This window comes from Tachypleus tridentatus, chromosome 1 (genome assembly GCF_004210375.1).
Source record: "Tachypleus tridentatus isolate NWPU-2018 chromosome 1, ASM421037v1, whole genome shotgun sequence".
NCBI classification, from domain to species: Eukaryota; Metazoa; Arthropoda; class Merostomata; order Xiphosura; family Limulidae; genus Tachypleus; species Tachypleus tridentatus.
This window is the reverse complement of record NC_134825.1, coordinates 44,968,670-44,991,698: the sequence shown is the minus strand read 5'-3', so window position 1 is coordinate 44,991,698 and position 23,029 is coordinate 44,968,670. Positions and strand designations below refer to the sequence as shown.

General features: G+C 33.5%; 1 protein-coding gene across 1 annotated transcript; it reads right to left on the bottom strand.

The window, feature by feature from the left end:
• Positions 1 to 1,190: 1,190 nt before the first annotated feature.
• LOC143248145 (protein Wnt-11b-2-like) lies at positions 1,191 to 22,422 on the bottom strand. The gene is made up of 5 exons (XM_076496604.1): positions 21,802 to 22,422; positions 8,129 to 8,367; positions 5,581 to 5,846; positions 3,227 to 3,519; positions 1,191 to 1,653 (listed from the first exon to the last, which is right to left on the bottom strand). Exons 1-5 carry the CDS (start codon positions 21,873 to 21,875, stop codon positions 1,479 to 1,481), a joined length of 1,047 nt encoding a protein of 348 aa, XP_076352719.1. The 5' UTR covers positions 21,876 to 22,422; the 3' UTR covers positions 1,191 to 1,478.
• Positions 22,423 to 23,029: the final 607 nt, after the last annotated feature.

The following is a 23,029-nucleotide window of genomic DNA, read 5'->3' as shown; positions in this document are numbered from 1 at the left end:
AATGTTTTTAACATCTAATTAAAACTAGATAAAAATGTCGCAATACAAACCACATTTTTACCAAAATTTATAGTGCCCGGCATGGCCTAGTGCGTAAGGCGTGCGACTCGTAATCCGAGGGTTATTTGAGCGCCCGAATACGTTCGCTAAACATGCTCGCCCTCCCAGCCGAGGGGTGTATAATGCTGACAGTCAATCCCACTATTCGTTGGTAAAAGAGTAGCCCAAGAGTTCGCGGGTTCGAATCTCTGTTACAAGCTTGTCCTTCCAGCCGTGGGGCGTTATAATTCGACTTTAAATCGTACTACTCTTTGGTAACAGAGTAGCCCAGAGGTTAGCGGTGGGTGGTAATGACTAGCTGCCTTCCTTCTAGTCTGTCAGTAGGTAGGACAAAATAATTTTTGTGATTGTAGATTATAGTTATAGATGATTTTTGTAAGACAAATATTATTTTGATTAATTATAGAGCACAGAATAATTGATTCTGATTCATACAAAGACCGTAATAAGTTGTTTTTGTATGGATTATTGTAACTTATTTTCATAGAATAAAGGAATGTTATAGTTTTGACAAAATAGAACAAGACAATGGCATGTTTAGTCAACGTTAATAAATTTTACTTTTGATTTGAACGTTGTTGTGATAGTCCTCGAGTAGTTGTGCGCAATATTCAAAAACAAACAATCAACATGCTAGGAACATCAATTATTACATTAGTCCGATATTTTAGGTCGTTAGAGATCAGAAAACCTCGCACTCAGCACGCTTGCAAGATCTAACAGTAATAATTCAAAGTCTTAAATATAACTCAGTTCTTAGGGTCTGTAAATCTTGCAATTTTTTTTTCTGTTATTGTTACTGGACCAAGTTTATCAGTTGAACTTATTATTATTTGAAGTCAAGTTTTGTGACTCTCGAAAACCTTCACACCTTTATATTATTAATGATAAAATATTTGTTGAATCAATTTTATGTTACTTTTCCTTGTGATAACCATGATCACCTTCACGGTATTTTTCATTAAATCAAAACCCAAAAGTCTCATGCAGGTTGTCAATTTTATTGTTAGTGGTATTCTTATTTATTATTACATATTTTCTATATCTTTTTAAATAAGGTATGACAATAACATTGTTCAAAGCATTTCTATAGTTGAATCAAAGACCACAGTTTTCACATACGTAAGCAAGGTCCGCTGGAATCACACATGTGAATAAGTTTATTATCTCAATGCTATTTACTAATAAATCACTTCTCTGTGCATCTTACATGATCTGATGTTAATACTGTTCTCGATGTTTTTGGTCTTTCAGAAATGCTTTTTCTGTCTTCTACAAGTCTTATTATTGGTAAAGACTTATTTGTTTTAAATAACACAGCAGCTCTCACTAGGGTTAGTGATATCACTGTTGCTAGAGGTTTGTCATGTTAAGGAACTGCATATGTCGTCCATAAATTATTATTATTATTGCGGTTGTTAATTGCACCTTTGTTGCTGAATGAAATATTTGCATGTCCTGCACGTGACATAGCAGCACCAATTATATTTGCAGTCACAACGTTCTGACTTTTCAATGGTTTCACTGCTAAATCCCCGCCCACAACACATGGAATCACACCCGTCTGTCGTAGTTGAGCTTCTGTTACAAAACCTAATTCAGAAAACGAAACAAAACCTACATAAGTTCATTTTTTAAACAAATTATATTGTTGAAACAGGGTTCTCATATTTATACAGCAAAATCATTGTTTATAAAAAATATGTTATTACAATTAAATAAGGCAAGTTGAGCGTATTCGTATTATGAAACTTCTTTCAAAAATAAAATTGGAAGAAGTAATAATTAATACACAGGGTATTTATTTAAAAAAAACAAAAAACCAAATACTTAACATGACTATGTATTAAAAAGCAGTTGTCCCATATAAATAAATTTCATCAAAGGAAGACTGAAAATTATATGCTTTATTCAGAAAAGTGAACACATGAAATAGGTGTTTCAAAAAACTGTCACTGGAATTGTTAACTATCATTTCAGTCATTCATAATAAACACATTTAAAACCATCACTAAACGAAGTCTTATTTGTCTTAGCACTGTTCATTCGTCCTCGTTGCTACTGCATATTTTATTCAGATCGTAAATCCTGTGTTGTTAAAAAGATAGAGAAAGAATATGGTAAAAAAACAATGTTATATTGTGAGAAAAACAACTTGAGTGTACAATATAAATAACAAGTATAACATGGCCTTGAAACATACTGTACTGTTCTACATTTTCATGAATAAATCATATGATTTTCAATACCCCTCTGGTGAAATTATAGTCACTAAAATAAGCAGTTTATTTTTGTTATTAATAACAAATTATTTGTTTTGCTTAAAACCCACGTAAACATTACTTAATTAAAATTATTAGATAAAAATTAATTAACTTATCTATACAACGAATTATGTATGACAAATTGGTAAAAAAAGTAATGACTGAAAAATCATACCACATTAAAACATAGTGATTATGTCGACCGACCACCAGTTAAGAAATGTAGAGCAATAGTAGTAAAAACGTACATGCCCGACACACTAGAGTAAAGAACTGAATGAATATTTTAAGAACTTGGAGTGAAAGAAAAATCAGATATTATATAACTTGTTTAATGAACCACTTGCAATTGTTTATCTGACATTAACTTTGTTAATATAAGGCAGAAGAGTTTGTTGTTGCTTTAAGAAAGACATTATAAGGTAACGTTTACACCGAAACAGTTGCTGTCAAACAGTGTGCTAAAAGAAGTAGTGTCTCAACCATTATTATGTCTGTTGCATCCTAGCCAACCTGAAAGACTCGGGTATTGGTTAAAAATCTCGTTGAAACGGAATAGAGCTAAAAAAGACTTATTATACATTCTTCTTTTCACTCAAAAGTTCTTATTATTATGGATTTAAAAGTTAGGTATGGTGTTAATCGCTATACGTTTTATACCTGTCTGTTAGTGTTGTTTTATTTTATTAAAGTTTGTCACTATCTACAAGTGTTAACTGTGAGCCCAATACCTACCATCACAGCAAATATGTACAATAACGATGTTCCAATGTATTAAAAATATGACAATGAGATTATATTCCAAGATATACAAAACAAAAATAAAAAAGATTATTTAATCATCTCGTACATTTGACTTTTCTCACCAGTGATAGGTATAAAAGACTGTAATAATAACTTACCGCCCTCTAGTGCCTAAAGATCCAACTTTCGGATTAGGTAGGCAATAATCTGGAGATTTGGTGACGAAGATGAGATCGTCTTTTCCATAAATCCCCATTTGACTGTTGGCTGGTATAAGTTTTAGGCGACTTCCTCTCCACTGGCTGTCCACTTCAGTAGCAATATAATATTTTCTTTTTAAAAAATCGGAAACTTCTAAAAGCTTAGGCAAAGCCTTCCAACATGTTTTGATATTACAAGAACCAGATACGCCATGACACTTACACTGGATAATTACGCTGATGCGTATTACCTATCAAAAACACAAAGTATGGTCAGCATAAAATAAATAATGAACTATTTACATTCTTAACGTTTTCAATGTTTTAGTTTCTAATATCACAACACTGTAATGGTGGAAAAGGTATATAAATCAAAACGTAACAGAAGTCCTTGTTTGAACACTGTGTATGCAATTACAAATCTGTTTTCAAACCAAATAAAGGATCATAGACTTGTTTCTACTCAAAATTCACAGTGATTAAAATTCACGTTTTACAATCATTCTGCTAGAAATATAATGATAAACCTGAACCACGCTTCATGTGCTCCTGAACTAAGCGCCTAGATAAGAGTTTCTGGTATAATAGTTCTTAGTTAGCAATAATTGTTGTTACAATAACTTTAACGATAACGGAATTAGCTGTCGATTTTATAATGAGCCCACAAATATGTTACATGATATAGATAATAATGTAGCTAAAAGTCTAATTTGATATGGAAGCGTAAATAAGTAATCTAAAACTCTTGTAAAGATTATATGTTCATTATTACATGCAGCTGTAGAAACTGTGGATGTATTTCAATTTCACCTTTGTAAGTTACAAGATAAGAAAAACTATATCTCCCCCTCACTTAATCTACTTTTCAAATACCACAGAAACTGATCAGTTTAAAGTGAAATTGTTAACCACATAGCAAGCCCAATCATTGTATCTTGTGCCTTGATTTGCACATTGAAAATGTTTTCTTGGGAGTTAGTATTTCATTGTTTATACTGTATTCTACCTACACATGTTATTATATAACCTAGAACGATATCATGTGTTCTATCCTATGTTATTGTTAAACAATTTAAAATTGTGCCTTGTTTCTTAGAATACGCAAATTTTTAACAAATGTTTTGAAGTTTATATCTTATTTTACAAACTTTCAACATGATACCTTTATGTTCACATATATTTAATATCAACCTAAGTTACGTCATTTTTTATTGTTACATATATTTAGTATATTATACTGTGTTTTATTACGTCTTATTGTCATACATACTTGTAATATCTTACTGTTACACATATTTAAGATTGGATACTATATTCCATTACTCCTTGCTGTTACACATATTTAGAATATTAAACTCTGTTCAACTACATATCATTGTTACCCATATTTCAACTGTTATATTATATTCCACTACATATCATTGTTACCCATATTTCAACTGTTATATTATATTCCACTACATATCATTGTTACCCATATTTCAACTGTTATATTATATCCCACTACATATCATTGTTACCCATATTTCAACTGTTATATTATATTCCACTACATATCATTGTTACCCATATTTCAACTGTTATATTATATTCCACTACATATTATTGTTACACAAATTTACAAGGTTATACTTTGTTTTTTTACACTTTATATTTAATGCATATTTAGAATATTATGTAGTGCGTTCTACTTCTCACATATTCGTATGAGATATGTTGAATTTTATTTACGTATTGGATATATTTATAATCTTCCTTTGTGTTTCATATTACCGTACATGCCTGTGTAACAGTCGAATTTTTGTGACTAAGTTATCAGACTATAATTTATATGATGTTTAAATGCATGCTCAGTAAGAGTCCACAAAACACGAAACAAAACAAAACCTCAATTGATACACAAGACAATAAACAACAAAAAGTAATTATAATTTTTTTCATCTACAAAAAAAAAAAAAAAGGTAAACATGAAAACTGAAGCATTATCTTATCTGAGCTTCTGTTGGTAGAATTGAATGTTTTCGTTTGTTTTCACAAGTTTTTGGTATAAAGTGTGACCTGTCCTGGGGTGGTCGGTTGCTCTCTTGTTACTGAAAACTACGTCGACTTTCACACGAGATATGAAAAATTAAGATTATGTTGTCGACAAATCATGGTTCGACTATCGCAGGAGTTCAAACGGTACTTCTTTCTCAGGTTGAAACATCGTTGTTCTTTGTTTAAAAGATTATTTTACGATCTCTTCCAATCAAACGTTTTTTGTTAGTTTTAGAGTCAAGTGATTCTATTGTTTTTACTTGTGGTTTACTCACCCTCCTTCCCACCTTGTTGTTATGTCTGTTCATGATTGCTTCTGTCGCTTGTTGCCTCCAAGGCTTATCACAAAACGAACGAGCGAACTTTAGTCCATGACGTAGGTTGTCAGCACAGCCACCCCACTTAAAATCTCCATTGGGTGCCTCTCGCGGCACGCGTCCACATCCACAAGAAAGAAGAGACCCCGCACTGCAAGCTCGTGCTATGGTGTGCCCAACAGCAGCGGAAGTCAAGGCGAACACAAAAGCTTGTTCTCTTGAACCTGAAAAAAATAACAAAATTATCGAACCAGTTGACCATAATGCGATGCGATACATTCCAATAGTCGTTAGAACTGACTCATTTCTCTCAGTCTCTCTCTTTTTTTCTAACTTCGGGTGAAGTACGTTGAAAGTATATATCCTATACGACCTCTACTGATTAATTATTCGTTAATTGCAGAACGTCAATGAGTATAATAAAAAAATTATTTGTACAAGTAAAGAGCCTTATTTTATAGATCAAATTACGTTACTAAGTAGTACGTTTTTAGACAATATTCTAAAGATAGAAATGACAACAATCCGCATAATATTGTCGAAACATTGTATCTTCATTTTAAAAAAAAAATATTTATTACCTATTAAAGCCGGTTCCAAACTTTTATTTTCTAAAAACTGGGTTTCTCGTCATCAAATATAGTCTGAATTAACATTTCTAGAACTGCTGTTTATCTACTGTCGACATTTCTGAGGAAGTAATCTTTATATTTGTTCGGCATTTGAAAACATACCGAACCGACGAGAAATCAAGAATAAATAGCCCTAACCAATATTTTGACACCCGAAACAGATTGTTCAAATCAATATTTTAACACCAAGAAAGACTGTTCGAATCAATATTTTAAAATTGAACAGATCATGTATTTTAACATCAAGGCCAGACGGTTCCACCCAGTATTTTGACAGCAAGAATTTATAGATTTAACGTCAAGAAACATTAACCAAAGGCTATTAATAAAAAAGCAGTGTTGTATATTAACTTTATGATACTTTGTCGAATTTTTTGATACCTAAAAGAAGAAATTCGGATTTCCTAGACTGCATTGTCAATGTTAAGTCTATAAACAATATTCAATTAATACGGGTACGTAGCCAAATAAGGACTTTCTGTGCTATCATCTTTAATTCTGAGGTGATAAACTAAAAGAAACACAGTTATTCAACAGCACCCACCGCCGATTCTTGAGCCACTCTATTGATTAGTGCGATCTCACCATCACTCATACTCACAATTACGGTAATGGGACGCGAATCACATAATTTCGAATCCATATTCTTGCGCGTTAGCCTGTAAGTCACACGCAACATAATAAATAAAGAATCGATAGATATTGCAATATACAGACGGTAAAAAAGAATGTGTAGCTCCCCCATAAAGATGATAATTTTGTTATATTCATGTGAGACTTCATACTATTTGTAATATTGTTTTTTTCCAGTGAGCATGCAAGTAAATAAAACTTAATTATGAAGTAAATAAGGTTTGTGATTTGTTTGTTTTTGAATTTCGTGCAAAGCTACACGAGGGCTATCTGCGCTAGCCGTCACTAATTTAGCAGTGTAAGACTAGAGGGAAGGCAGCTAGTCATCACCACCCACCGCCAACTCTTGGGTTACTCTTTTACCAACGAATAGTGGGATTGACCGTAACATTACAACGCTCCCACGGCTTGGAGGGCGAGCATGTTTGGTGCAACCGGGATTCGAACCCGCGACCCTTGGATTACCAGTCGAACGCCTTAACACGTTTGGCCATGCTGGACCGTGGTTTGTGATTTGTCTTGGTGTTTCGGTTTCGTTTTCTTCTGTTTGGAATTGTTTGTTTGTTTATTTGTAATTAAGCATAAAGGCTACACAACGGGCTATCTTAGCTCTGCTCACCACGGGTATCGAAACCTAGTTTATAGCGTTGTAAGTCCACAGACATAAATTTGCTATAGCCCACTCTGTTTTTGTGAATATAACATTATAACCTACTGGTCGAATCTGAAACATATAATTACAAGAAATGATAAAATATTCATTATAATGCAGAGTATTTTGATATCTTTGAAACGAATAACACGAAATATTTTAGAAAATATGAATGTGCGATAAGGTTGCAACGAAATACATAATTGAAATTATTTCCAGCACGTGTTAATATCTACGAAGTTTCAACCACAGTTAGCGGTTCTGTTTGCTGTGTTAACCGTGAATATTGAATCCAAAACTAAAACAGCGTCTTTCCATGATAGTTACAAACAATATCTTTTCTCTATATAAAGGGGGTACTTCGATATCGGTCCCCCGCTGGTACAACGGTAAGTCTTTGAATTTACCACGCTAAAATTAGAGGTTCGATTCCCTTAGGTGGACATAGCAGGTAGCTTGATCTGAATTTGCTATAAGAAAACACACACAGACATTTCGCTACAGGGTCACGTGCCCCTAGTACCCCTCCCACTGTTTCGTTGCCTATGTTACAATATTAATTGGTAAAGAATATCAGCGAGATAAATACCTGAAGTTAAATCATATGTTAACGTAGGTACAAAGGTTATCGAAGAACAGTTCCATCGTCTGTTAGAGAAGGTTTCTTGACAACTTTTTATAGCAGCTCGAGCAGCATTAGCAACAAAAGACATCGTTTCCAAGTTACGCTTACAAAGCCTTTCCTGACTGGCCTGCAAGAGATTCTCTTTTTGGGCATGCATACATTGGGATTTCTTTTTCCAAGTCATTCTAATTTTACCTAATGCTCTGTAAGAAATAGAACAAAAATAAGGATTAAGTTATATTATTTAAAAAAACACACAGAATGAAACTATTTATTAAGATGTATCGTATTTTATTTATCTTCTATTATTTCTGTGTTCGTCGTATCTCAGCATAATGTGTCCTGGTATTGTAAGAAAGGCCTCGTCGGCACTGGATGTGGTAGATGTAGTATGACCGACATATTCTTTGCTTTCATTCATGACTTCATATAATTCAGAGAACCACTGGTTGTGCGCAAATTATTGAGAATTATCAAATATTTCTTGTGATCTATAATAACAATCTTTTAAATTTTGTCTCTAATTAGTGTATATATTTAAGAACCAACTGATTTGTTCACGGTTTTCCAGAATTGTCTACTAAATTAATTCGCAAGTTCCCTTTCACTTACCTTAACAGTCAACACAATCGCTAACAACCACTACAGTTTCAAGTATAAGCAAGGAACAACTCAAAGATGTTTCCTTATATAATTGAGTTTCTTACAGGTAAAAGACATACGTATATGAATTAACAGGACAGAAGATAAATTGAGTTACGACGTGTCTTTCAAATACAGTTATGCACTAATATCTTTCCTTAAATTAATTATTTTGCGGGTGTAGTATCTGTCCGTGGTCGACAAACAGGCATATGCTAATAAAACGAATATTTATAGTATTGTTAAAATAACTGTTTAATTTCAATAAACCTAATATAGAAATACACAGAGCCAGTTAAAAAATATCACATACGTAGGAAAAGGTAATTAAAAAGGGCATTTTGTTATTTTAACTGTAGTTATAATAAATTGTTACTATTTCCATGGATTACATTGAAACTGTGAAATTGATATTTTTATGATGTGTCAGCATTTCTTGGCGTCAACTAGCTTCTCTAACGACTATTATGGATGCGACAACAGGTTTTCAAAGTAGATCTTTTGTTACAGATGTTTCGTTAAAATTGTTTAATTATTTTTAATATAACCATTTAATTAATGCAAGAACAGACTGGTTAATTCGTGCTATTATTGCTTCGCTGTTCGTACACAGGTGTCAAATCTATTTCTAAAATTATGTGAGTGACAAAAATCACAAAGTATTATAATGTCTGTTTCTTCTACTAGAGTGAGCAAAAAAACCCAACAACAATTATTCTCAATTTACATTATCCTAGAAAAAGATCCGGTGAATTTTCTCTGATATGTTTTAACTAGTTTGTTATCGCCAACCATTTAGTTAGCTTGACGTACTTCGACTTTTAATGAACCATCTATCTTCAGAAGCTTAAAAAAGAAGACATTCTGGCTAGTATAGAAGTTTGTTCTGCACTAATCTTACGTTAATACACTCTATTCTGATACCATAACATATGGTAAGTACAGGAATCATATTGAACTCCATGCAACGCAATGGACCACATGGTGGATACTTAGCTGCAGATAGATACTGTGAGTCCTGGAATTTCAGATAACACGCAGAAGGTCGGCTGGCTGGTAAAGTCTTCCACGATGGAGTCAACTAAAAACAGTTTGTGTTAAACTGTGCATGTCAGCTACTGGTGTGTGTTTAGATAGAACTTACTGCATTTAACAAAGTTCCTCTGTACAAGTTGAGATAGACACAGCTTGCGTTAATTTACAGCGACTCTGTTCTGTAATTAACACTTGAGAGTAACGTCCTGTAGAATAAATCTTGGAATGTTAAAAAATCCGTGAAACCTATTTCATTTACGATTATTTTATCATGTATACAATAGTTTTAATTATTTATATAAATACAAAATTCCTCCCATAATACACGTTCGGTATCCATCATGCATCTCTCGTCAGTTTGAATTGCCGAAGGACATTAATTTCACACCTAGAGTTACTCGGGAAAAGTGTACCAATACTCATATTTTCATAAGGAACATTAAAGTCGAAATGGCTCACAAGATGTAAAATAAGATTTATATAAAATATTTAAAAATAACTCTTTTAGCTTCTTCAACGTTCAAAAGAAAGAAAAAACTTTAAAATATTTACTAAGATATTCGTTTAATATCTTATCACATGCTGAAAAATTATGAACAACAGAACTGAGTTAAACCAGGGTGTTGTCGTGTAGGTATACCATAAAAAATGTACTGTTTAATCAGTGTGTAAGTTTGTGTCCGGTTCACCAATGCAAGTGATTGTTGACTCATAGCCTGGCTAATTGTAACTATTGTGTACGGGATTTACTCACCGTCTCCAATATTCCTCCACTTTTATTCTGCTGAAACCTACACATAAATTAAGTACTCAGATCTATGATGAGTTATTTTCTATTCCTGGTGTTGTTTTAGCATAATAATTGATATTAAGGTACGCTAAACTAGTACAATGGTTAGTATGCTTATGTTAAAATCTTATAGTTTTCAGTATGGTAATCAAATTTATTGAAATGTATTATTTTCAGGTGTCTTTGAAGCAACTTGCCGTTTGAGACAAGCTATCTTAAACTCAGTGATTTTCCAAGAGTTGTCTTTACTGGCTATATACATCAGAATCACAAAGTTTTGATTCCGTATTCAACAAAATAATAACAAAGAACAGTATGTAAATGTTGAATTAAAAACCTATGAATAAAAAGTTTAAAATATGATTATTATCGTGTGACAATTTTAGAGCACAGTACACAAGAATAATTAATAAACATCTAAAAAGATTTTTTACTTATTTTGACTTTTTTATATTAGCAGTTACCCTAACGGATAGAATAATTCATATATTAACAAACATGTAAAAAAAACACTATCAATTTTAACAACATAAATTTATTCATTTTAACATTAAATTAAGGGTTAGTTTTTGAACAATATTTTGAAAACGAATTATACAAAGCCCATTTAATGATGGTGCTTGGATCTGTCGTTTGTCTGCTACGTATTAATAAACAGATATATTGTTTTAACGTTACAAGCAGAATATTGTCAATCTGATGATGAAGGTTGAACCTGTCGTTTGTCTGCTACTTCTCAGTAAACAGTCGTGTTGTTTTAACGTTACAAGCAGAATATTGTCATTTTGTGTGTTAGCAGTAATATCTGGTTTTTCACACCTTATTCTAGCTTTGAAGAAAACAAACAACCAAGCGTTAGAATTTAATATATTGTAAGAAAACAGGCGTGATTGGAGTGTGATTCAAACAAACATGACTCTGGTTATAGCCAAGTTACGAATTTACACTTTTAAAGGTATAAATTTAGAGTAAATAAAAATACAAACTCCTGTTATGCATGTGAATGTATTTTACGAACATTTTTTTTCGGAGATAAAAGTTACCCAGCAGAATCACACACAAAAGGTATAATTTTTTTAAAGACCCAAATGTTTTGAGTCTTTTTTTTTTTTTTTTTACAAATTAAGTTTACACTTTTATCAAGTATGATTTTTTATAAATATTATTATTTAATATCTTATCATTTTTCCTGTGGACATGAAATTACTTCTTCTGATGAAAAAAGCGTAAATTTACGTTCTGAAGGTGTAGCCCCTGTATACATGCTTCTCTTATTGTTCATGTCATAAAAGTATAAATTCCTATAGTTAAGACTTATTAAGTGGTGGCTCAGCCAGTGGAAAAAACACTTAATTCAAAATAATATTTAATAAGTACAACGTTTAATTATATATTTTCATATATATGCTAATTAGCAAATGAGAACTATGATATTAATGTGAATGAAACTGAGTATGACAGAGTGAAGCCTAACAGATAGAAGTTATGTTTTGTGAGCTACTGAGTCCGAAAGTAGTAAATAATATTTTTTTTAGCTTTGAGTTGACTCTTAAACTAGTACTAATACATCTTTAGACATCAGCGTGCCCCCCCCCCAGTGGCAAAGCGGTATGTCTCGTTAAAATCTGGGTTTCGATATCCGTGGTGGACAGAGTACAGATAGTCCATTCAAAACAAACAAATCAGACATCGGCGAATAAATCCAGGGGGAAATTATGACTTAAACATCTATGTCTTGAAGCACATACAAATCTTGAAAGTTAGGATCTAAGGATCTTCCATATCTTGAAACATATTTATCTACAATAAGGTGAAGAGACATATATCATGAGGTTATTTTATTATTTCAGTGTTTACGAAGATTTATTCGTACATTTCCTGAGAAACATGCTGGCTAAAGAAATGCAAACTGGTTTAGAAAAGTTGGATTATTTTGTTCAAACATTATTTTGTTTCAGTAAAGTATAACAGAATCTTTGTAACTGTGAGGTTAAATTAGTTCTAAGTAGTTAAGACTGTCAAATAGTTATCTAGAGTCTGAAGAACTCTTTTTAAGCAATTTCACATCCAGAGGTTTGATGCTGATTGCTCAACTGAACTAGTTCGTTAACACCAAACCACACACCTATAACAATCGTCTTTTCTTCACGAATGTTAAGCTTATGGAAAAAATAAAATAAAATCACTTCATTTTGTCGGAAATTAGACTCGTTAAGTACAAGATAACTGAAGCTATAAATACAAAATAATGGAATTTTCATCAAAGTCTGTGTTTTTGACCAAGAGATTAGTCGCATAGAAGAAAATAGTGTTTGTAAACTAGCTTTTAGAGTTGTTTGTTGTTAAGCACAAAGTCACACAATGGACAGTTTGTGCTCAATCGGCAACGAGTATCAAAATCAGATTTATAAGCACTCAAACTTGCCCTGAGTTTCCAAGGGGCAGTTTTTTTTTTAGATTGCACAAGAGAAACTAAAGTAAAATTCATTTAATTTACATTATAACTAAATAAATAGAAGTGCTATAACTAATATTAGTTGATTAATTAAATTAACTGTTAATATTGAGGTTTCTATTTTCTCGCCATTGTTACTGAGCACGTGCTTCAAAGGAATTCTAGTGCGTTCCCCGATTTGGGTTCCTTTTAAGGACAGACTGTATTAAATCTCACTTTAAAAAGCTTATGAAATTTTCCACTGAGGAAGTTTGCTTGTTGTTATTATGCAGATCTTTAAAACAGGCTATCTATTCATACTGTTCTCACCGCAGGAATCAAATACCATATGTTAGCGTTCTTGGCTCTCAAGTTTAAAAATGGGAATAAATGCCTACGTTGTTATATACATTCATAATTCTAAACCGTTCTGTTTTCGTTGGGCTTAATGGTTAGCGCATTCGACTTGCAATCTGGGGTCGAGGATCCGAATCCTAGTCACATGCTTGCTCCTTTAGCAGTAGTAAAAGATTAGTCCAAGAGTTGACGGTTTTGATTATCTGCCTTCCCTCTAGTGTATCACTCCTACCTTAGGGAAGGCTAACACACATCTCCCTTTTTCATCTTTACGTGAAATTCTAATCAAACTGTTCTTGTTAACGTGCCATTTAAAACAAACGACTCTATACGTGGAGTAAAATCAGGGGTTTGATTCTTCTGGGTGCACACAGCAGATAGCCTAATGTAGCTTTGCTATAAGAAAAAGGCACACAGAGACGCACATTTATTATAAAAAACGCTTTTATCTATTGTAATAAAAAGGGAAATAACTTTACACCATAACATATTTGCCCTCACTAACCTTAATCACGTCTTAGCAGAAAGCAGCCCACACTGAACTGAAATGCAACGGAAGAAATGTATTTCCAGGTGGTTTGAAGGCGTTGTATGTCACTGACAGCAGATTTCACATGCTATTATGAAATGCAACTTATTTTCATGAGAAAGAACGTTTTTTGTTTCTGTCAGTTGTACTGTTTTTACACATATATATTAATAGACTGACATCTCGGTGAGGGTTGAGAAGTCTTTATCGCCCTCAGCTCTTCCCATTCCCCGAGGTACAGATACCTCCCACATGTTCTAAATTGTGTGTCCTGCGGTGTGTTAACTTTGTGTTCCTTCTTCATTTAAATGGTTTCGGAAGATAGGAAATTACAGGTTGTTGTAAATGGGGTGTGAAACTATCGAGCTGTTGAGAACAAAATCTGGAACAAAAATTCAGACGATTTTAGGTTGCTAGCCCAAAGAAAAATACCAATTGTTATGCTGTTCTTAGCCCTCAAGTGGTGCTGCAGTAAATAGGTCAACATTTTATTCTTCGAGTACTTTGTGTGTGTATGATTCTTAGGAGGAATATGCAATAACAGACATTCACATAATTGCATGTCCCTAAACAGTGGTAAACCAAAGTGGTAAATCAAACGTTTTTAAGATTATTTTTATATAGCGTGGTTGAAATACTATTATTATGAAAATTACAGTTGTAATCATTCTTCGTCCGCTTGTAAAAGGCAAACACACCACAACAGTTATTGTATCAACTAGCTTATGTAAGAATGTTCTGACTAATATTGTGTTTGTTGTGTGCCAATTAGCCTGATGAACTCTAGACTGGGTGAAACACGTCGTCGGCAATTATAGTGTAGTTGGAATACTATGATTATATACTCTTCTAATTCTTGAAAATCTATGAGGGACTTGATTAATAACGTAGTGTTTAAGAATGCAATAAAGCCTAATACTAACATCTTATGACTAACATAGTTGTTTTAAGACTAATTCGTCATTATATTGTGGCAATGAAAATGACAGAAAACAAATGACACATATTTGTTTAACTTAGTATAAAATTATAATTTTCAACGAAATTTGTCTTTGCTGCAGTAGAGACACTTTTTAGTTTCCCTGTGTCGGTATTTGGGTATTGATGTTAAATACCCAGGAGGGTCAGGTACATTTGACCTCTTCCTCCCTCCCGAACGATTATAGCGTCTGTCTTTAGGGTTTTTTTTTGGTTTTTTATAGCTTTGGGCCAGAGTAAAAGTATAACATCATACTCAGGCCCATTTCAGGGCTCAGTCCATGCATGGACGAAAAAGAAGTTTTTGGTTTTTTTTCCTTTTATTATTTCTCTTGTGTTTTTTTTCTTCATTTTTTATTTTTTTTGTATTTTCATATATATATATTTTGTATTTTTCTCCTTTTTCTTCGTAGAGAGAATGCTACCACTACTTGTAGTAACACACACACACACACACACACAAAGTAATAATAATTCAATAAGAGAAAAAAAAGTAATAATGATTAAAAAAAAAAATAATAATAATAATAAAAAAAGAAACAAGGACTAAGTGTCTAGTGCATAGTGGCCAGCTTGTGTTACATTTCTTAAATATATGTTAAGAGGGGAGAGGTATTTAGGACTATTTATATCATGTACGTGATCTGTATCTGTCGAGACACTTTTTAATTCCAAGTTTCACTGTGTCGGTATTTGGGTATTGATGTTGTTAAATACCCAGGAGGGTCAGGTACATTTGACCTCTTCCTCCAGACACTTTTTACCATTATTAGGTTTGTTTGTTTTGAATTTCGCGCAAACTACACGAGAGCCATCTGTGCTAGCCGTCCCTAAGTTAGCAGTGTAAGACTAAAGGGAAGGCAGCTAGTCATCACCACCCACCTCCAACTCTTAGGATACTCTTTTACTAACGAATAGCGGGATTGAGAGTTGCATATAACACTCCCACAGCTGAAAGGGCAAACGTGTTTGGTGACACGAGAATTCGACCCCGCGATCCTAAGATTGCCAGTCGACCCCCCTAACCATCTAGGCATGACCATTATTAGGCTCTTAACTAAAGAAAAACAAACCGATAAAATCATTAATCTCACACGGAAAGGACCACACTGTAAAAACCAAGCATGAGAAGTGAGACTTAAACCTGAATAACAATATTACACCACGTTTGGCTCAAAGAGCTATAAAGCATTTCGAATAAAAATCCTTGCAACTGGGACAAAGAATGTTCAAGTCGGTCTCCTGGTTATTACAGAATGTTTGTAGCAATAAAAGAAGGCCTGTCTACCATGCTAGTTAGCGGACCGTTCTTTGAAGAACAAAATTGTTTTACCGAGTCCGTACTTTGCCACAGATGCCAATGGTTATAAGAGAAACATTGCCGTTTCGCTCATTTGTAAATGCATGCCGTATCATATTAGTCAAGCTTTTCTGCTGGTGTAATAAAATTAAGCGACTAAAATATTACGAGTGTAAAATAGTATTTACATTACTGCTAATATCTGACAGCTATCGACAATAGCTGGAGTATTTGTATACAAGAATGACGGAAAGGCGTTATACGTTACACATACATATACAAAAAGTAACCGTTATTCAAATATGCACCAAAAAGATGTAATTTTCTCTTAAAGTAGAAGTTTCACGCAGGAAGAAAACACCGACCGAGTCCCAGATCTTCTTGGGTCATTCTCATAATGGCAGTAAAGACCCTTGGTTGACTTACAAGTCTTACAAGACATTAGAACGGAAATGTTTTCGTCGAAAGTAAAACAATAAAGTGAATAAATATGACCAATTTAACTCTTTTTTCCGTTTTTTTATTGTTACGTATGTACTTCACAAACACAGAAAACAAAACAAAAATACTGTGGCATGTTTTTTTTACTTGTGTCTTTCGAAATAAAAATAAATGTGTATGAAACAGACGTAACAAAATTCGCGCTTTCGTGTATCAGATATATTCTTACTGATGCTTTACACTCAGTGTTGCTTCCTTTTAATACTTTATCTATACCAGCTGGAGTGAAGAAAATGGACATATTATGTTCATTTATCTACTAGGTTCGCGAGTTTACTATCCTCTTGTAAAATCTGAATGTTAAAAGTATAAATCACATACAAAAATTAAATATTCATTATCATATATTTCTAAGAAAGATCATATGGAAATAAAAGTTGTTATTTCACAGATATTTTTAACGTGAACAGATACGTTTCCCAGTTGTCATGTTTTAGTTTTTTTTTAAATAAAACTAACGACTTTTAAACTCGCATAACTACCCCGGTTTTTATATAAAAATGACACTTCATTCAATCTCGTTTAATCGCTTTAAAGGAGATGGAAACGTGCCAGGCATGGCCAGGTGGTTACATCGCTCGCACAAAGCTACCACTCTTGGGCTACTCTTTTACCAACGAATAGCAGGATTGACCGTCAATACACCCCACGGCTGGGAGGGCGAGCATGTTTAGCGCGACGCGGGCGCGAACCCGCAACCCTCGGATTAGAGGGTCGCGGCCTACATCGCTCGACTCACAATACCTGTGGAACCAGAGCATGGGAGCGTTATAATGTGACGGTCAATCCCCCTATTCGTTGGTAAAAGAGTAGCCCAAGAGTTGACGGTGGGTGGTGATGACTAGCTGCCTTCCCTCTAGTCTTACACTTCTAAATTAGGGACAGCTATCGCAAGTAGCCTTCATGTAGGTTTGCGCGAAATTCTAAAACGAACAATCATGAAATACCTTTAAAAATAGAAGCAACTTTTACAAAAGTCTGTTAATATTAAGCTAGTTACATATACTCACTTTCAAAGCCTTCTAATAAATGATAAAATGTTTATCATTAGTGGCAAAGCTCAGTGATTAGTGTACCAAAGGTCCATAACTTGCATCGTGTTGTCACAAAATCGGGTTATATACTTTGGAGTTGGAAATGCATTAATAGGTAGCCAGAAAGTTAATGATGTGCTAAAAATTAGTGACTGTTAACGAGTATTCTAAAGCAACTTCAGTACTAGTGTGAAGCGAATTTCCATTGAGAAGACACTCATTTTCATCAAACGTGGTGAGAACTTATCAACTACGTTTTCCAAACATTGCTGTTTCTGAATCTGTTCTACCGCAGAACTTATTTAAGGCTTCTAATTAAAACCAACAATACAAACGAATTACTTATTACACTTCCAATATTTTAAACAAACTTTTATTTTTAGGGTTTTTCATCGTAGTTTATTTTAAACTTTGAGTTAAAGAAAGAAGCATAATATCACGAATTTTTTTCTATTAAATTATCTAGCAACTCATATAACTTTTAAGCATAAAATAATTTAGTTCATTTAACTCTACTTTAGCTTTATGAAAGAACAGCTCTGATTGGTCACGATAACTAACCACACAAATGGCATAAAAAGGGTCTGAAAGGCGCTGTGTAACATTTCTATTCGTTAACTCTTCTTCCACTACCGCACAGATTCCTTCCTTTATTCCATAGTCATTGTTAACGTCATTTAATAGTCTTACATAAAATAATTTACTTGTACAAAAAATAAAAAAAGAATTAAATGATTTCTGTTCAATAATATTTACGATTACCATCAGTTGCCATTTTTCTTACACTTCTTCTACTCAGCCAGTAAGTTAACTGCTCCTTTGAGGTAGAACGTTTTAACGCCATTTCTTTTCCAGTTCGATCACTCCCTCCTTTGTCTATCAAACTTCTTTAACTTCAAAGATCATTCTTCGTTTCAACTGTCACTGTGATGATTAAAAATACCACGCAAGATGAAGACGCATCTGAAAACTGCTAACAAGGAATTATTCTCTGAAATCAGGAACGCTCTGACAGCAGATATTTGGGTCATTGCGACCTGGCTGGTAAGCCGAAATATGTTGATATCGAACCTTGTTACGTCTCCTCTTTCTAATTCGAAGTGTGAGTAAATTAATGCTCATAACTTAATTTTTTTGTCCACCCTCAAAACTAGTTCAGTAAATATTGAAAGTAGAGTAAAAATTACTGTTTTTCTGCCATTTGTAAATCTTATCCCACAGTTTCCTTTAATTTAAATATTATTATTTTATTTTATTGTCTGAAACTCAAATTTTGGTGGGTTTTTTAAGTCTTCATACGTCTGGACCTTCTATACAGCAAATGCCCTGTTTGCCTAAATTCATATGTACTGCTCTAGCAAGTTCTACATTAGAAATGGCTATGTCTCAGTCTTTATAGTCCCTGAAATAGCCAGTTAACCCACGCGTAGCATAAAGTGCAGTTCATTGAAGACATGAAATGTTTTGCTTGTCCCATCAATTCTCATAACACTAATAGCATTACAACTTTGGTGTAAGTGAATTGTTTTTATCTTTCTCTATTGGTTTAACATTTCTGTAGCTATATTTACATACCTGATTAGTACACCAGCCCTTTAGCTCTTTTGTAACTGACATTCTCTAATTAACTGAGGAAGGCAGTGTACAAACAACTAGGATATTTTATATAGATTCTATCATATGTTTAACACTCCTACGAAAAGTGGGGCCTAATAGGCCCCAGAGCAACTTGAAAGGTTATTAATATGAGGCTAATAATTTTGTATTTAAATGAAATTGCCATTTCATTTAATGAAATGAAATCAAATTAGAGTGTTAATTTTTGTACCATTACGTATGTGAGTACTAGATTTAGGCAGAAAGGAAGACAACCTTGAACTTCCTCCGGTACTGAAAGGTAGTTATGTATTTATAAATTATCCCTCTTATCTTTTCAAAAGATCATAAAACACTATGTATTTATTATAGAAAACCCACAGTTCTATCCACTTAACTGGACTATTGAGACACAATATATAAAACCTAATGTAGGCTATTATGCTCGTATGACAAGTTTGTAAATGTTACACCCGCTTGTGCTAGCCTGTTGATATATTTTGTTATGTATAATGGGAGTTATGAAACGTTATATATTTAATTATGTATAATGGGACTTGTGAAACGTTTTATATTTAGTTATATATAATGGGAGTTATAAAACGATTTATATTTAGTCATGTATAATGGGAGTTATGAAACGTTTTATATTTAGTTATGTATAATGGGAGTTATGAAACGTTTAGCATCTTCGTTCAACAAAGTTCAATCTGACAGGAGATAAAAGGTAAAAATGATACTAGTTTCAGTTATTAACAAAGCTGAGATATACATAATCTGGATAAAGAAATGGAAGTTGAAAAGTGCCTTAAAAGTAGGGTTGGTTGGTTTGGTGTTTTATGGCGCAAAGCAACTAGGCTATCTAAGCCTAAAAATAGGGAGAAATATATTTTAGAAACTAGATACACATATATACATGATATTTCACCGTATAACTAATAGTTTTAAAATTATCTGTTGTTCACTTTTATCCCTTTATTAACAACACCAGGCGTTATTTCTTTCTTGTAAGTTTCATACGTAATTATCCCGACTTTTTCTATATTCAGTTAAGTTGCTGTGTAGCGAAAGGGAGAATCAAACTTTTTATCAAACTATGCTTTACACAACTCATCTGTTATGTAGAATTAGGAACGTGATTTAAAAGACACTGGTAATTTTATATTCGCATAAAATGTATTTAACTTAAAGAAACCACTTTCTGTTGGTCATAAATATAACTTAAGGCAAAATGAGCAATATGCGAGTGTTTTGTTATACTATGTAGAGGTCTCTTTCTGAAAGAAAGTACAGTATTTGTGCAAATATTTTAAAGAACTTAAAGCATTATAAAAATGATTTTTTTAGCAAAAGCCGAGTCTTACAGAAACTATCGTGGATGAGCAATGCATACAAAACTGTACAAAGTACTTGTTTAAAATAGAATAGATTATATTAGTCGATCAACTCCTCGGGTCAACGCTGTATAATAAAGTCTTAAAGAGCAGTAACACTGCATTTTTGTATAGTCTGTGTGTACCAAGACAAATGATCGGTCTCGCCGCATTAAGCTGTTGGATGTACGGACCAAAGTACATTCTTCATCCCCTTAGACCACCCCACCCCACCCGACAACTATTAAGTCTCTATGAGTATCATCAGCCAGCCCTGTGAGCGCTTCACAGGAAATGAACAAACTTTCCGGCTATCCATCACATAAATATGAAGATATGCTCAAAGCATAGCTAAATTATGCATTATGCATTGTGTGAAGTTGTACAAATCCCTAACCGTGTATGAGACTAAGAGATGCATATATATATATACACAGAGAGAGAGAGAGAGATAAGTAATTAGACAACTATCAAATTGAACACCCATAACGCACCAGTAGTATACAAATTAATTTAATAATTTCAAGGTTAGATTATACATGTGTATGCAACTGTTTCAAATTTTATGTGAAATTATTCCTCGTAATTAGATCCAGAATATGTTTTCCTTTGGTTAATTAAAACTTACTACTGGCTTTGAAAAAGGAATCTCCCCTCAAGCTATAGTTTTATTAAACACCTTAGTATACAGTAAAAATTCAAATCTCAACCTATTTACACTAAATGTGGAAAACAAGAAAGTTATGATCAAAACAAAAAGCTTAAGACAGCTCTTTCAGCGAATGGTTGTTAAAAATTGAATTAAAATTTGTAGCTATTAAATACGTTATGTCCTAATAGAAAAAACGAATATAAACATACTCCATCATGATATTGGAAACTGTTTAGATATTAAAACGGGCAATCATATTCATCATCCAATACATCGTTAAATAACATAAGCGTTGTGGTCAATCTGATTGAGTCAGTGAAATAGAAATTATTAAAACAAAATCACCTAATTTATACCACATTATAACGTAGACTTTTAATAAGCATAACAAATATAAAATGCGAAAGATTACTTACAGCCACTGAATAGAGGTCACGTGAGATATGAGGATAAATAAGAAAAGGCAGACTTTAATTAGTCCTGTTTGCATATCGTCGGAATAATCGTTCTTTGTTAAACAAGGCTACTTAAGTAGCAGCATTCCAGGATATGACAAGTTTGCTTCAATGGTAAGAAACACGTGAAACGTTTATGTCCTAGAGAAACTTTTAAAATATAACTGCTTAATAAGGCAACTCATGAGTGGTCAGAACGTGGACAACGGTAAAAAAGAAAAGGTAGCCAATTTTCTCTAAAAAAAAAAAAGAAAAACGAATTGCCTGTATATGGTATTAAGTGGTCACTTCCCCTATTCGTCATCATGATCGGTTTATTTTACTCCACGAGCCTTCTTAATAGATCGTACTAATACCGCTAAAACAAGATAAAAGCGATAACATCCTGCCCCGACGCAAATACTGGGCGTCCAGAAAGTGAGGGACAACTATAGCGGCACCAATACAAATTAAGACCAATTGGCTTCCCCTCTGTGACAACACTCCCTACTGCACCAAGGGTGTCTTGCACCTGCCAGGAGAGAGATAAGAGCCGAAATTGACACCGTAGGTCTTTCCGACAGTATAAACTATACAGGAAAAGTCAACCCGCCAAAGCAAATGGGCTGCTTCTTACTCAGTGGGAAGACCAATTACAGCTTCCGGGGATTCACGTGCCAGGTTAGCGGTCATGTCCTGCTAGTATTGGTTTAAGTCAGCCGCGAGCGTTCTCTTTACTTCCACTTAACCAATCCGCTTCTACAATTACAGATCTGCCTCTTTCTCGCCACTGCGGCCCTTTCATACGCAATTAAATCTCTTCGTAATCCTGCTGGGGGAATGAAATTAAAATTTATGTTAGACCTAAAACAGAAAGAAAAACTGAATTAATTGTTGACTGTCGCATTTATAAATTGAACCTCGGTGAAAAGGGACCAAATCGTCAATAAATACATTTGCTAATTTTACTTGTTAGTGGTGTATGAAAATAAGATAATTTAATTTTAGACACACAAAACACAAGGAATTTTACCTTATGCAAACGTTATCACAAACATATGAGTGACGCATAAAATTATGTCATGAGTAAGAATCATAAAGAATTATAAGAGAGGTACCTGGTGACGTAGAATGCATACATGTCTAACAGATTTATCTCCTACTTGCAAGATGCATTCTAATCAAAGAGGTACCTGAAGTGGTGGAGACA

What these genes read in the sequence shown, in the direction of transcription:
- LOC143248145 (XM_076496604.1), bottom strand. Translation starts at nt 21,875, where the DNA reads ATGCAAACAGGACTAATTAAAGTCTGCCTTTTCTTATTTATCCTCATA. An exon ending in AACATATGATTTAACTTCAG is followed by an intron (nt 5,847 to 8,128) that starts GTATTTATCTCG and finishes TATTTTTTTCAG; the next exon opens with GTTCAAGAGAACAAGCTTTT. An exon ending in TCTTTAGGCACTAGAGGGCG is followed by an intron (nt 1,654 to 3,226) that starts GTAAGTTATTAT and finishes TTTCTGAATTAG; the next exon opens with GTTTTGTAACAGAAGCTCAA.